This window comes from Montipora foliosa, chromosome 1, assembly GCF_036669935.1.
Source record: "Montipora foliosa isolate CH-2021 chromosome 1, ASM3666993v2, whole genome shotgun sequence".
Classification (NCBI taxonomy): domain Eukaryota; kingdom Metazoa; phylum Cnidaria; class Anthozoa; order Scleractinia; family Acroporidae; genus Montipora; species Montipora foliosa.
In genome coordinates, this window is record NC_090869.1 from 21,312,511 (window position 1) to 21,325,010 (window position 12,500).

At 38.0% G+C, this 12,500-nt stretch overlaps 1 protein-coding gene and 1 long non-coding RNA gene across 6 annotated transcripts in view; one reads left to right on the forward strand and one right to left on the reverse strand.

The window, feature by feature from the left end:
- The window catches only part of LOC137993015 (uncharacterized), a 39,474-nt gene that overhangs the window by 18,398 nt on the left and 8,576 nt on the right, over positions 1-12,500 (forward strand). Inside the window, exons 1-2 of one of the 4 annotated variants that reach the window (XR_011121794.1) lie at positions 1-383; positions 1,322-1,550. The exon at positions 1-383 is cut by the window's left edge and continues 418 nt beyond it. The exons of 1 other annotated variant lie outside the window; for it this stretch is intronic. This is a non-coding gene — a long non-coding RNA (uncharacterized lncRNA). The remainder of the gene's footprint in view (positions 384-1,321; positions 1,551-12,500) is intronic. 2 more of the 4 variants (XR_011121793.1, XR_011121788.1) reach the window with 2 other exon arrangements.
- LOC137992971 (uncharacterized) overlaps positions 6,318-12,500 on the reverse strand; it is a 12,542-nt gene continuing 6,359 nt past the window's right edge. For both annotated transcript variants that reach the window (XM_068838616.1, XM_068838609.1), the window contains exons 8-10: positions 10,803-10,915; positions 9,678-9,714; positions 6,318-9,469 (exon numbers count right to left, since the gene is read on the reverse strand). In XM_068838616.1, coding sequence (XP_068694717.1) covers positions 9,461-9,469; positions 9,678-9,714; positions 10,803-10,915 — 159 coding nt within the window. In that variant the 3' untranslated portion in view covers positions 6,318-9,460. The remainder of the gene's footprint in view (positions 9,470-9,677; positions 9,715-10,802; positions 10,916-12,500) is intronic.

Genomic DNA, 12,500 nt, shown 5'->3' on the forward strand with positions numbered 1-12,500 from the left:
CTACTTCGGTTTCATAACATCGAGTGAAAAAATCCTCCTATTCCATCGCTTTATAGACTCATATCACTCAATGTCCAAACAAAAGATTTTGCCCGTCGAACCTCTCATTCAAAGTGAGGCTGGACGGGCAAAGACAATACAAAGACAAAGCCTTTATTCCCCACGGACTCCGAAATGGCCGCCGAGTGATAAAGGTGAATTGCAGCAAATCCTTGTAGTAAAGCCTTCTTTTACATCATGCGCTGTCGTATATATACTGGAAACAAGCTTTTTTGACTCGTTGAAACGCAACATTCTTTGACTTTTTTGTGATATCCATACTATGAATAAGTGAGACCTAATAAATTCACTATGGAGCACCCTGGAACGACGAGAAGGAAAAGGTTTGGTTTTGCATCTCTGTATTTGTGATCACTGACCACTTATTTTAATATAGTCAATACGTTATGATTTATCCATGGACTACTTGAAATAATAAATTTTGACGATTTCATCAGCTAGTAGGTAACCATCAAAATAGGCGTTTAAAAAGTCAAGGGAGTACTAATAAGACTATACTACAAAAATGTCAACAGATGAAACAACGTTAACATTTTGGCATATACACCATTAATGCCGTGGTCAGTAGTTAAAACTGAATTCATTCGGTTTAATTCTGAACAAAATAACATCCACGTGGCAGTGTCTAACGACGCGTGTCTTTCCCCAATAAAAATTAGTTTTTGAATTATTTTAACGATTTTAATGTTTCTTGGTTTCCTTATAATTTTAGAATAACCATGGAGTAATCAGTTTTGTAGAGTGTTAGAGTTTCAGTTAGTAATGATAAGTATTTAAGTATTATTAAGTAAAGTACAGTACGATCGTCCTGGAGAGTGTAATCCTGAGAAGGACTGTTTGAGATGACATTGACATAAGTTTTTGTAATGCGTAACCGAAAATGTAAACTGATGGCTGCGCAATATAAATGAATAAAATGTAACTCTAAACTGTATCGTCAGTTGGTCAAAACATTCCTTAAGGCTTGGGGCTATACCCTCGACCGTAGGCGAGGTATGTTATTCCTGTGCTCAACCTTTTTTAACTTTTTGCGATTTGAAATCAACAATCACTATACTGCGTTCAGTTTCGAATGGCGTTCGTTTTAGCTGTGAGAAATTAAACGTTTAGCCAAGTTGACCTTAAATTGCAACAAGTCATGACATTGTTGAGGCGAAATACGACGTCGAATTAGTCCGATTGTTAATTGAAAATTGATCATAGTGTTGCATTCGTTGAAAAGTTAAAAATGCTGACAGAGTTTGTTGTGATTCGTCTTTAGAGGCGCTGGTTGTTATTTGGTTGTGGACATTTACCGATGAACATTCTTCAAATTTTCCACAGATATACAGTTTTATCTGCAGAATTTTGATTGTACGACTGGGTGGAAGGTGAATTTGCATCGACACTGCCATCTTGTTGTTTATCTCGGGACAACAAATTCAGTATCGGGAAAGATGTGGTGACAAAATATGACAATCTGGCACCTCGCTTACTTTCGTCATTTTCAGGTACGTTTCTAAAGGTAAATTTTTCCATTTTCTTTTATTTTGGATATATGGATAATGATTTGTGGACAGAAACTGTCGGATATTCAAATATCCCGCCGCGAGGAAATACTTACACGTATGATGCTACCATGTCAACAGTTCGTCCAAAGTAAGAATTTCACTTTCACTTGCATATGTTACAGTAAACGATATACGAACGCGTTGAAATGGAATTGAGGGAGCGTTGAGGGGTATGGACTACATAACTTTCGTAAATATGTTAACTTGGTAGCCCTTGAAAAGCAGCATAAAAAGCAACAATGTAGCAGCATTTGGAATATTCTTGAGAAACAAAGTTGTGGTGACATAAGTGGAGAGAAGCAGGGGTGACGGGGTGGCAATGTCAGTGATAGTGACAGGCAGCTCAGCATTGGTAATAGCAGTTACAGTGGCTGTAGTAGTGGTAGCTGTAGTAGCTGGGTAACGGATAAACCTGCAATTCCTTTTATACCTCATTAAATTACAAAAGAGGCATATTGTATGGTTCATCATTCTTTTCAAGAGTGAGTTAATTTTCTAATACTGCTCCTTAATTAAGCTGTAGCATAAGCGGCTGTAGTGAACCAGCACTAGCATTTATTAATTATCGGAAGTGACCAGTACAGTTTTAGTGAAAGGATTAGCAGCAGCATCAGCAGTAGAAGTAGTAGTGGCGGCGGTCAATATACATTGCGTCAGATTCTTAGAAAAGGCCTACTCTGGGACCTTAAGTCGCCTTTTATGGAATTAAGGTGACTTAAAAGTCACCTTAATTCCATAAACACAACACACCTTAAAATTAGCCTAAAACATTTAAGAATGAGTTAACAAAGTAGCGGCAGATCAAGGGAGGCATCGTAATGTAATTGTTTCTTGGTTGATTTCCAAAAAAATAATAAAAATGGGTGGGGCAGGGGGTTGCCTCCCTATACCCATTTGAAAGGTGCTGATGAGCCTGGCAAGCTCCTGCCGTAACACAAAGGAGAGGCCAGAACACACAAGGGGACATGCAGCAGAGATAAGTGTTTGCAGGAATCCTGTAAATTAAAGACGTGATTAAATATCTGTGGCAAGTCCTGTTTTTACTTTGACTTGCAACATGTGGCCCCAATGGAGACACCACAAGCAAGATTTTAGTCTCCACACATTTAATTTTATGGCAAGATATTATGTCATTTGCTTGTTACAAAAACAAGTATTAAATTTTAAAGGCCGTAAAAATAGTTTAATGTCTCGTCTTTTTAGGAAAAGTGGTATGTTGGCTCAAAATACTTCCAACTTTAAATGACAAATGTAGATGAAATGCTAATGTAAGCTTTATTTTAACTAAAGAAAAGCCCTAGGAAGTGTGTGTTGTAATGTTGTGATGTCTTAATCTAAGCGTTTCATGCAATTCTGTTCGATTTACATAGTTAGTTGAGTTCCAGATGGTGATGCTCTTCACAAGAATACATTATTTACTCAAGCAGAAGGGATTAACCAACCTTTACCTGTTATTTCGCCACACAAAATTCCAAATCTTGGTCGCATACTTTGTAATCAAATGCACGGTTAACTCCACAACTCCGAGGAAACGTGCTCTAATTTGCGCTTTGTACAGGGTCCAGTCGTGACTTGATAGATGAACTCACAGCAAAAAGCTCAAAGAAATTCTTTTAGCGGAGCTCAGGCGCGCAAAGCGCGCCAGAGGAGCACCATGGGTAATCTATCCGGACCTATCTATTTTTAGAACTACAGTTTTGGAATTTGCTCCGCTAATTAAAGGTGTTTCCTAAGTGGTCCGCATGAAGGGGCAATCCAAGATGGCGTCCGAATATATGTGGGACATGGAGGCTCCCACTGATGGGCTCCTGATGCCTCGCTGCCTCGCAAATTTTGTAAAACTCGCGAAAAAACTAAAGAAGGCCTTAAAACGATTGCAATTCTGTGTTGACAGAGATTCTGGCATATTTCAACAATCACACACCACGTGGCCATTCAAACCTACAGCAGAAATCATTGGCGAGTTTTCTTGTCATCATTGTCTATTTCGTCCGTCATATTATAACCGAACTCCCACCGCAGTATAAATTTATATTGGATTGCAGTACATTTATCTGCATGCACTTGCAAGCAATGTTTAGGACAGTTTAGGTTCTTTTTGGCTAGATAAGACTTAGAAAAGCGGTTTGATAAGCTCGAACCTGCGATTTTCGGCAAAATCTCCAACAGCAATTGATCAAGTGAAGCTATGATCCTCGCAGTTATGAAGGCAATTTTTGCAATTACGTAGAGAAGCCTGAAAAATTCAGGACTTCAACGGGGTTTGTGCCCGTGACCTCTCGATACCGGTGCGACGTTCTAACCAACTGAGCAGTTCATATATGATCCATTTCATATATCATTTCATCATTGATTCATTCCTCACGGGAACATTAGAACCCACAAATGACCCTGAGCTCCCAACGTCAGTGGCTTCATAGCTCATTTGGTTCGAGCGTCGCACCGGTATTGCAAGGTCACGGGTTCAAACCCCGTTAAAGTCCTGAATTTTTCAGGCTTCTCTTCGCAATTGCAAAAATTGCGTTCATAACTGCGAGGATCATAGCTTCACTTGATTTCATATCCGCAGTTCATATATGATCCATTTCATATATCATTTCATCATTAACAGCAATTGAGTTATAACAATCGTTTGTCTTGTTCATCGCGCGGTCTTGTGGCGGGCTACGATTGCTTATTTTGGAACTGAATTTATCATTACTGTACGTGGCGACTGTCCACACAAAATTAACACCTTTCGGTTTATAGGCTTTTATGTGAAATGGATGTCCAGTCGTGAGCTGCTTCGTTAGACTGTGAAATTGCAGTCGAGTAAGCGAATTACGATGCTTTAGCTTGACTTTTTAATTAGTGATTTTTGCTGTTGTTCTAAACTGAAGAGAGAGGGTGTAAAGATTATCAGTTAAAACCGAAAATGTTAAGAAAGAGATTACTGTGCATGTGATTTCAGTTTTAGTTGTTGATTAAAATTGGGGGTTATTGTTTGTAAGGATTGTTTGTTTACTGCTGTCAGCTCAGAGGTGTTTGATCACTGTAAACTGTATACACTAATGATGATCAATTTTTGTACTTTATGCAGAAGCATAATTATTTTCATATACACCATATTGTTTAACCTACGTGTAGACGTATACCCTCCCCTCGCGACGAAAATGGGAGCTCCACTTTTAGGCTTGGCTAAATCTACATATTAAATTTATGTGCCAGTCAAGTAAACCAGACATCCGCATAAATATTAATTCACGTGTAGGGCAAGTGTTGCATGTACGTGCTGGGTGTACATTTTTCACATCTTATGCAGGAATAAAAATGGCAGCCGTACCAAAAAAAAACAACAATATTTTTCCTATAAAACGTCAATGTAATTTTTAGCTTTGCGTGTACCGCTGAAGGAAAGGCTACCAATTCTGAGAATGTTATCGTCACGTGACACATAGAGACATGGGCACTAGCTATAGACTGCCAAGGAGAATCAAAGTGGCGGACAAAAGACTTCAATTGTCTTGAAACTTGTAAGATTGTTGATGATATTTTGAGGAGGGTCCTACAAAGTGTCAATTGACCAAAGGAAAGAAGTTTCACGGAGAAAGACCTTGGCATACGGTACTCCTTACGCAAGGGCGTAGCTAGTAAGCTAGTAAGCCGTTTTTTACTCAAACAACCTACAATATTCAGGTTGCGAAAACGCGAGTACCCTCTGTTTGACAAAGTGTGACCCCCCTTTGAAAAATCCTGGCTACGCCCATGTCCTTACGGTATACTGGAGTGTTCTTCCTTACTGAGGAAAGAGAAGCACATTTATCGGTTGGGTTCCCGAAAGGAACAACCATTGTTTGATGCAATTAGAAGGGCGTATAATTTTCCAAACTTTTGTGCAAAAATTGATAAGTTTACGAAGATAACAATTACAGTCATTTGTGAAACAGTTTGAGCTTAAATAGTTTGATTTCCTTGTCGTTTATTTTTGTTTACATTATGAATTTTCTATAAAAGTCTTATTTACAGTATGCCTTCTTTTGATGAATAAATAATTAATTTGTGTAGTTATCAGGAAGGAATCCTCTTAGGAACAAGGGTGATAGCGGGTCTTTCCGCAGGTACCAGAAAGTATTGTGTTTTTGGTCACTTGGGATTAGTCTTTATTTGGAGTTGTTTTGTTTTCTGTCTTTTGTTTCTTTTGTTTTACGTAATTTCTGCCCCGGTACTTGCAGAAGCTGCCGTGATAGCAGTTTGGTTTGCTTACATCTATGCGGTGATGCTCAATTTACAGTTACTCAACATATGATAATGAGTGGGACATTGAGGGTTACTGGAAAGTGCACTAAAGAGCTGACCAAAAGTGCAAAGCCAAAGTGGAAAAATTATTGTGACAATCAAGCAGCAGTAGAGAGGATAGCATCTTAACCCACAAAACTACATTCGAAGTTAATAGAAACTGCAATTTCCCCCTCCACAACCAACATTGTTATTTGTCTGTTTATTACCTACTTTGTGTTTGCAATACACTGTAATTTTAATTACAGTTATTTGCCAAAGGCAAAGTGAATATTCATCTCAGACGAACAATTGTTTGAGTATAACTTCAGAGCTAAACAACAGATTATTGATAATCGGCACAGTTTATTTCTGTTGTAAAGGTCACATATGCCTTCGGGAGTCCTGCCATTTTGTTTTACTTTATATTCACCACCTTATGTGATGAATATAACATCATATTAGTATTTCTATAGGAAACCACTCAACCAATCAGATTGCTGGTAGCTCTTTGTCCATCTCTGAAATCATACTAATTATTTATTATGGTTGCTATTATTCCAAATTGTCTGATTTTGGACATTTTTTCCTAAGTCCCCTTAAGTCGCTTTAAGTTGCCTTAAGTTACGGCGACCATGGGTCCCAGGGTAGGCCTTAGAAAGTAGGAGATAGGGTTGTTTCATTTTCTATTAGATTCTTATATTATTCCGCCCCTCAGTCAAGTGAGGATTATGTGCCAGCAACATCTGTTAGAGGTAGATCACTGTGTCAGATACTTGTGAACAGTGTCTCGGGGTTTTTACGTCACTCAAGATTTGAACTCAGATTGTCTGCATTAACGTCCAGCGCCCTTCCAACTGAGCCAACTGGCCTCAGTTGTTCAAAGGCTGAATAACTTTATCCAGTGGATGATAAGTCACTATCCAGTTTTTAAAAAATGTACAAAAAAAAACCCGCGTAAAAGAACCTTAAATTTAAGAACCTGTTAGGCTGAATTGTCATTTTAAACCCCCTTTTAATTCATAAGAGCCTATTTAGCCTAAAATTTTCAGTAGGTTCTTCTTTTACACAACTGGACGCACGGATGAAAATTCAGAAAGAAATTTTAGTCTAGGTTTTACTCAGTCAGTAAGATTCCAATAATGAACTAAAATGCATGCTAGTACTTTGGAGAAATGAATTTACTCTATGGTCATCATCTAAACTGTATTGTACATAATTATTTAATACAGCACTCAAGGCTATACCGATTCCATATCGCATATGCCCTGCAGTAGTTATCTGTCCTGATTGTAGTGCCCCTATCAAATTAAGAATCTATTTAAGAACCTAAGTAGCCTAAAATCCCACTAAATACCATTTCTATAAGAACCTATTTAGGCAAAGTTGTACTTCACATTAAACGCTGGCCAAGATTTTCCAAAAGACCTTTTAACTAGATGTGCTTGGAGTGTGCATGTGGACAGTTACGAGTGCAAATACTGAAATGTTTGCGGAGATTGAAAGTGACAGATAGTGACTTATCCACCGGATACAGTTATCCGGCCTTTGAACAATTGGGGCCTGGGGCCCGTTTCTCGAAAGTCCCGAAAAGCCATCTGTGAAACTGCGAACCACTCGTTTTGGAAAGGCGACCTTTTAACATGTTTTCAAGCTAAGTAAAAAAATATGTCTGTGAAGTTTGACGACTTAACAGGAATTGTGAGACCCGAAAATGCCCCGAAAAGTTTCGGGACTTTCGAGAAACGGGCGCCTGGTCTATGGTTGTACTAAGATAAACCTTACGAAACGAGAAAAACTCTCTGTCGATTAAATCTTAACTGACACGTTTATTAACAACAACAAGCTTTACTACCATATTTAAAGCATATTGCGATCAAAATAAATAATTAATACTAAAATTTGGTAATAGTTCACTCAGAATAGCTCATTTCACGATGTCTAATAAATCTTATGACGATGGCCATATGGTATATTGTATGACAAAGTAGCACTTTTCTATTATTTAAATATAAGACACCTGGAGAAGCCAGGAAAGTCAGTTTGCTCTTTCTTTGTAACTCTTAACTCACATTCTTCATTCATTGCTCTATTTTTTGTATTTTTTTCTGTATTAACAAAGCTTTCCAGAGACAAAAACACATAAAAACTAGCAATAGCACTTGTTCCTGTAATTGTCTATTCCGCTTTGGTTATCGTCCAAATCATTTTAGCTGAACTCCTATAACTTTTCAAAAGTTTACCTTAATTGGTATGACCCAGAAAGGTCAGTTTCTATCGTTAGGTTTTTTTTCGTTCTTTTTGCTCTTTAAATTATCTTCACGTATTTTAGTTAAATACTTTTAAAAAACCTTCTTACAACTGTATTTCAATTAAATATTTTTACAAAATCTTCTTCCAAAACATATTGAAACCCAAAGTTTTACCCTTCTCCAAAATGGCGGCAACGGATTTGAATGAGTTAAAATTGAACTGAATGAAAAAATGACACCAGTACAGAAAGAACATCTTTACTTTAGTAACCCTGCAACGTTTCAGCTTATTAGGTGTTATATAAGCTGAGAAAATGTAAGTTGAGATTTTAAAAATTTGCAGACGTTTGTATGACTGGGGGTATACGCCATACGGCCTATAACCCCAGTCATACAAACGTCCGTAAATTGTTCATTTTTCAATTTACATTTTCTCAGCTGATATGACACCTTATACGCTGAAACTTCGTAAAGTTACTAATTTAAAAGTAAAGGTGTTCTTTCTAGTATCGCGATCTTATGCGCGAGCCGTCAATATTTCGTGGTATTGCCGTCTCACTTTTGCGGCCTGTGATTGGTTCTAATGTTGAAATTGACGTCGTTGCACTGAATTGGGTTGCTGACGTACGCAAACAAATACGTTTCGCAGGTAGAAAGAATTGAAATTTCGATCAGGCGCGGGTTGATTAGTTTACAGTTTTATTTATCCTTATAAAATGATGGATCACGATACAAAACTAATTGTGAATTTGAGACGGCAATACCACATTATATTGACGGCTAGTTGGGAGAAAATATATTCCGTATTGGGCGGAGTCGCGAATACATTTTCTCCCAACTAGCCGTCAATATAATGTGGTATTGCCGTCTCAAAATCGCAATTTGTTTTTAGTACTGGTATACGTTTTTAATTTTAACTTATTTGAATTTTCGGCAGCCATTTTGGAGAATGGTCTATTTGTCCCTATCTTTTCCTCGTTTAAGTGGGGTGTTTAATTTTATGAAAATTAGAAGAGAATATTTTTGCGGGGAAGTTGGAAACAATGACCTCCACTCCGTGGACCAATCCACGCACTATGTAAGGGACTATCCTAATAATTATCCTTATTCAGTCAACCAAAATTACTTTAAGGCTAAAAATACAGTATACGAGAAACATGCTAGCCTACACGATCACCTCTATCTCCATCCAAGTTACAACAGGAACAGGAACATTCCTCTTTCACATCTTGTTAATCATAAAATTATTATTTTAAAAAAAATCTACCAGGGCATATTTGTATAGTTTTTTGGAAACTCGAAAAAGGATAAAAGCAGATGTTGTAGCTTCAAACAGACAGCTCATCACAGTTTCTACAAAACAAGCAATTGTTTTCAGCATTATAATATCTGTCTTAATGACGGTGATAAGTGTATCTTTTTTGTATTATGAATCACTTAATTTTTTTGAAAATGAAATTGTTATTGATATTGATGTGTTATTGTGTTTCCACTCATTTGGAAAATAGTTCTTGTCAACAGATGTGAAATATTGTTTTTACCAGTCTTAATATAAGCTTACCCAGTCTAGTTCCTGCAAATCTTTTTCTTCATCGTAGCTGTGTAGAAGTATAAACGGCAAATGTCTCAATTACAATTTGTTTATTGGTATACGGCTTTAAAGAAAACTTAAATTCTGTGAGAAACTATTTGAATTATACGCAGTCGTTAAAATCATGTTCTGTGTAGCCTTTTTACAGTTAAATGAAGCTAATGACACCGCTCTTTTTATTCCCCTATAATAGGAAATAGCTGTCAAGTAGAGAAAGTTAGCATAATCAGGGTGGAATAAAGGAAGGAAAGAAGGAGATTCGGGTGGTGGTGAGGCAAACGGCAGACAGAATTGCAGGGAGGAGGATGGAACTGCTAATGAATCAATAGGAAGGAAAAGAGAGACGGATGGAGGAAGCTATGAATGAATGAATGGATGGATGGGGAGGAAAAGGAGGACCCAGAGATGGCTAGGAGAGAAAGGGGGAGCTATGAAGGAATGAATAGCAAGAGTACACGGGGGACAGAGTGAAAGGAAGCAAGAGGAATAAATGGACGGGAAGGGGAAGGAAGAGGAAGATGGGAGGAGAGAGATGAGACTATGAAGAAGATGGCATGGAGGAAAAGGAGTCAAGTGAGGGTATGGAAAGAGAAAACAAATAAATAGATGTTCATGGAAATAGGACGTTGTGGGGGTAAGGCTATATGGTACCGATAGGCAGGAAAAGGGACAATGGATTATGCGGATATAGATATTAAGCAATGAAGTGGGCTGCCATAAAGGAACTGGTAGGGAGGCAATTGGGAGATTGCCGGCAGAGGAAAGCAAGAGGGTGAGTGACAAATGTGAACAGATGGCAGGTGATATTGAGCCATGGTGAAATTGACACTGAATTGAGCCATGGTGAAATTGAAAGAGGGGAACCAAGCTACAATGAAAGAAGGAGGGGGACAAATATAAAATAATAAAGGAAGGGAAGAACTATGTAGGAAGGAGTAAGGCAAAAATGAGATGCAAGGAGGGCTGTAAGGTAAAAGGATAAAAAGGAGAACTGAATTGCTTGCCACATGAATCCTGCTGCCAATGTTTCGTGCCAGGGAAAAATGATTGCAGTTCACTTTTACACTTCTTTGTGTTTTTGTGGGAATTTATTACCTCATTTGTTGAACATATCTCCCGGAACGTCTTGTTGAATGCTTCAGAAACACTAATATCCTATTGAGACGTTGAATCAACACGGCATGGTCTTCGTGGCAAGGAGCGTTTTCCTTCAAGGCAACAAGATTTAAGATATTAGTAAAAATGAAATGTTTGTGTAAACACTAAAATATATTAATAACGATAAGGGCGTCGTTCTTCAACACAACGAAACAGACAGCAGGTTTGATGGGAACCCGCATTTTTATGGTACTGAGGTGCTTGTAACTCACAAAAAATATATTTGTAATATTTGAACCATTGAAATCATTACAGTATCTCAGTGGTAGCTTGAAGGAAAGAATTGCAAATTTTTCCATGTTCTAACCCGAAACTTTCTGGATTTTATGGTTACTTCCATCTCCCAATGTAAATCGAAGCCAACAAAATTAACCCATTCCCTCTTGAAATCAGTTGAGACTTAAAGATTTTACGCTGTTTAACGCCAGACGATTTTACTTTGGTGGTGAATGGGTTTTTATTTTTTTAATCCACATATACGTTACGTTCAAAACAATAGATACTTACATTTCATTACTTACAATGCAGTTTTACTAATGTCACTTCCCAATACTAACAAGACTCACAGTCTTGGGTGAACAGTATTGGTCAGCGGTCGGCGGCCATGATGGCGGCCTTTTCTCGTACTGCGGGAAAACATCCTTGCCAAGTGGCCTAAGTAACCTAAATTTTGTTTCTATCACTTCTTATGTGTTTGTATTTTCGTGTTATGATGACATCTGTCACCAGTGAGGAGTTAATTGTCATTCTGAAGGAGAAACTAGAGAAAAAACTAGCTCCGTTCAAGTCGACATTCGATGAGTTGAAGAAAACTGTAGAAGATACTAAAGAACTCTTAAGCTTTACTAGCAAACAATATGATACACTTCTTAAAAGACTCTCAGTGTGTGAAGATAAGAACAAGAAGCTACGAAATGAGAACAAGATATTGCAAAAAACTCTGAACAAACTGGATATCTCGCTGAAGTCTGTGACCAAGGCAAACAATGACTTGGAGCAATACACTCGAAGAGAGTGTGTGGAGATACGAGGCGTTCCGCAGAAACCGGATGAATCAACGAATACAATTGTGAAAGAAGTGGGGAAAGCTGTTAGTGCTGAAATTACTGATATAGATATATCGGTCAGCCACCGTCTTCCACCATCTAAATTGTACAAAAACCGAAAACCTGGCCCGCCGCCCATTATTGTCAAGTTTGTCAGGCGTGACACCAAAGATGCATTTTATCAGGCAAGAATGAAGCTCAAGGATATGACATCCAAAGCCCTCGGATTTCCGGATGAGAATAGGATGTACATCTCCGAAAGCCTTTCCCCTGCAAATCGTGTACTTTTTAACGAAGCTTATAAATTGAAGAAAGATCTGGATTACAAATTCCTCTGGACATCAAACGGAAGGGTATTCTTGAGAGCTACCGAGGCATCCTCAGTCATCTCCATTCACAGCTTGGATCTTGTGAAAAAAATCAGGAATCAAAACGGAAGATCAAGAGCAGAAGAACTAGTAGCTCAAAGGCAAATTCTTTAAGATGGAATCTCTAACCTACCTGTCACATAACCTCAATAGAGACAACAAATGTGCCTGTGAGCATCTGTACCAAATGTCCTGATGGCATTGCTAATACCTCTGATGGA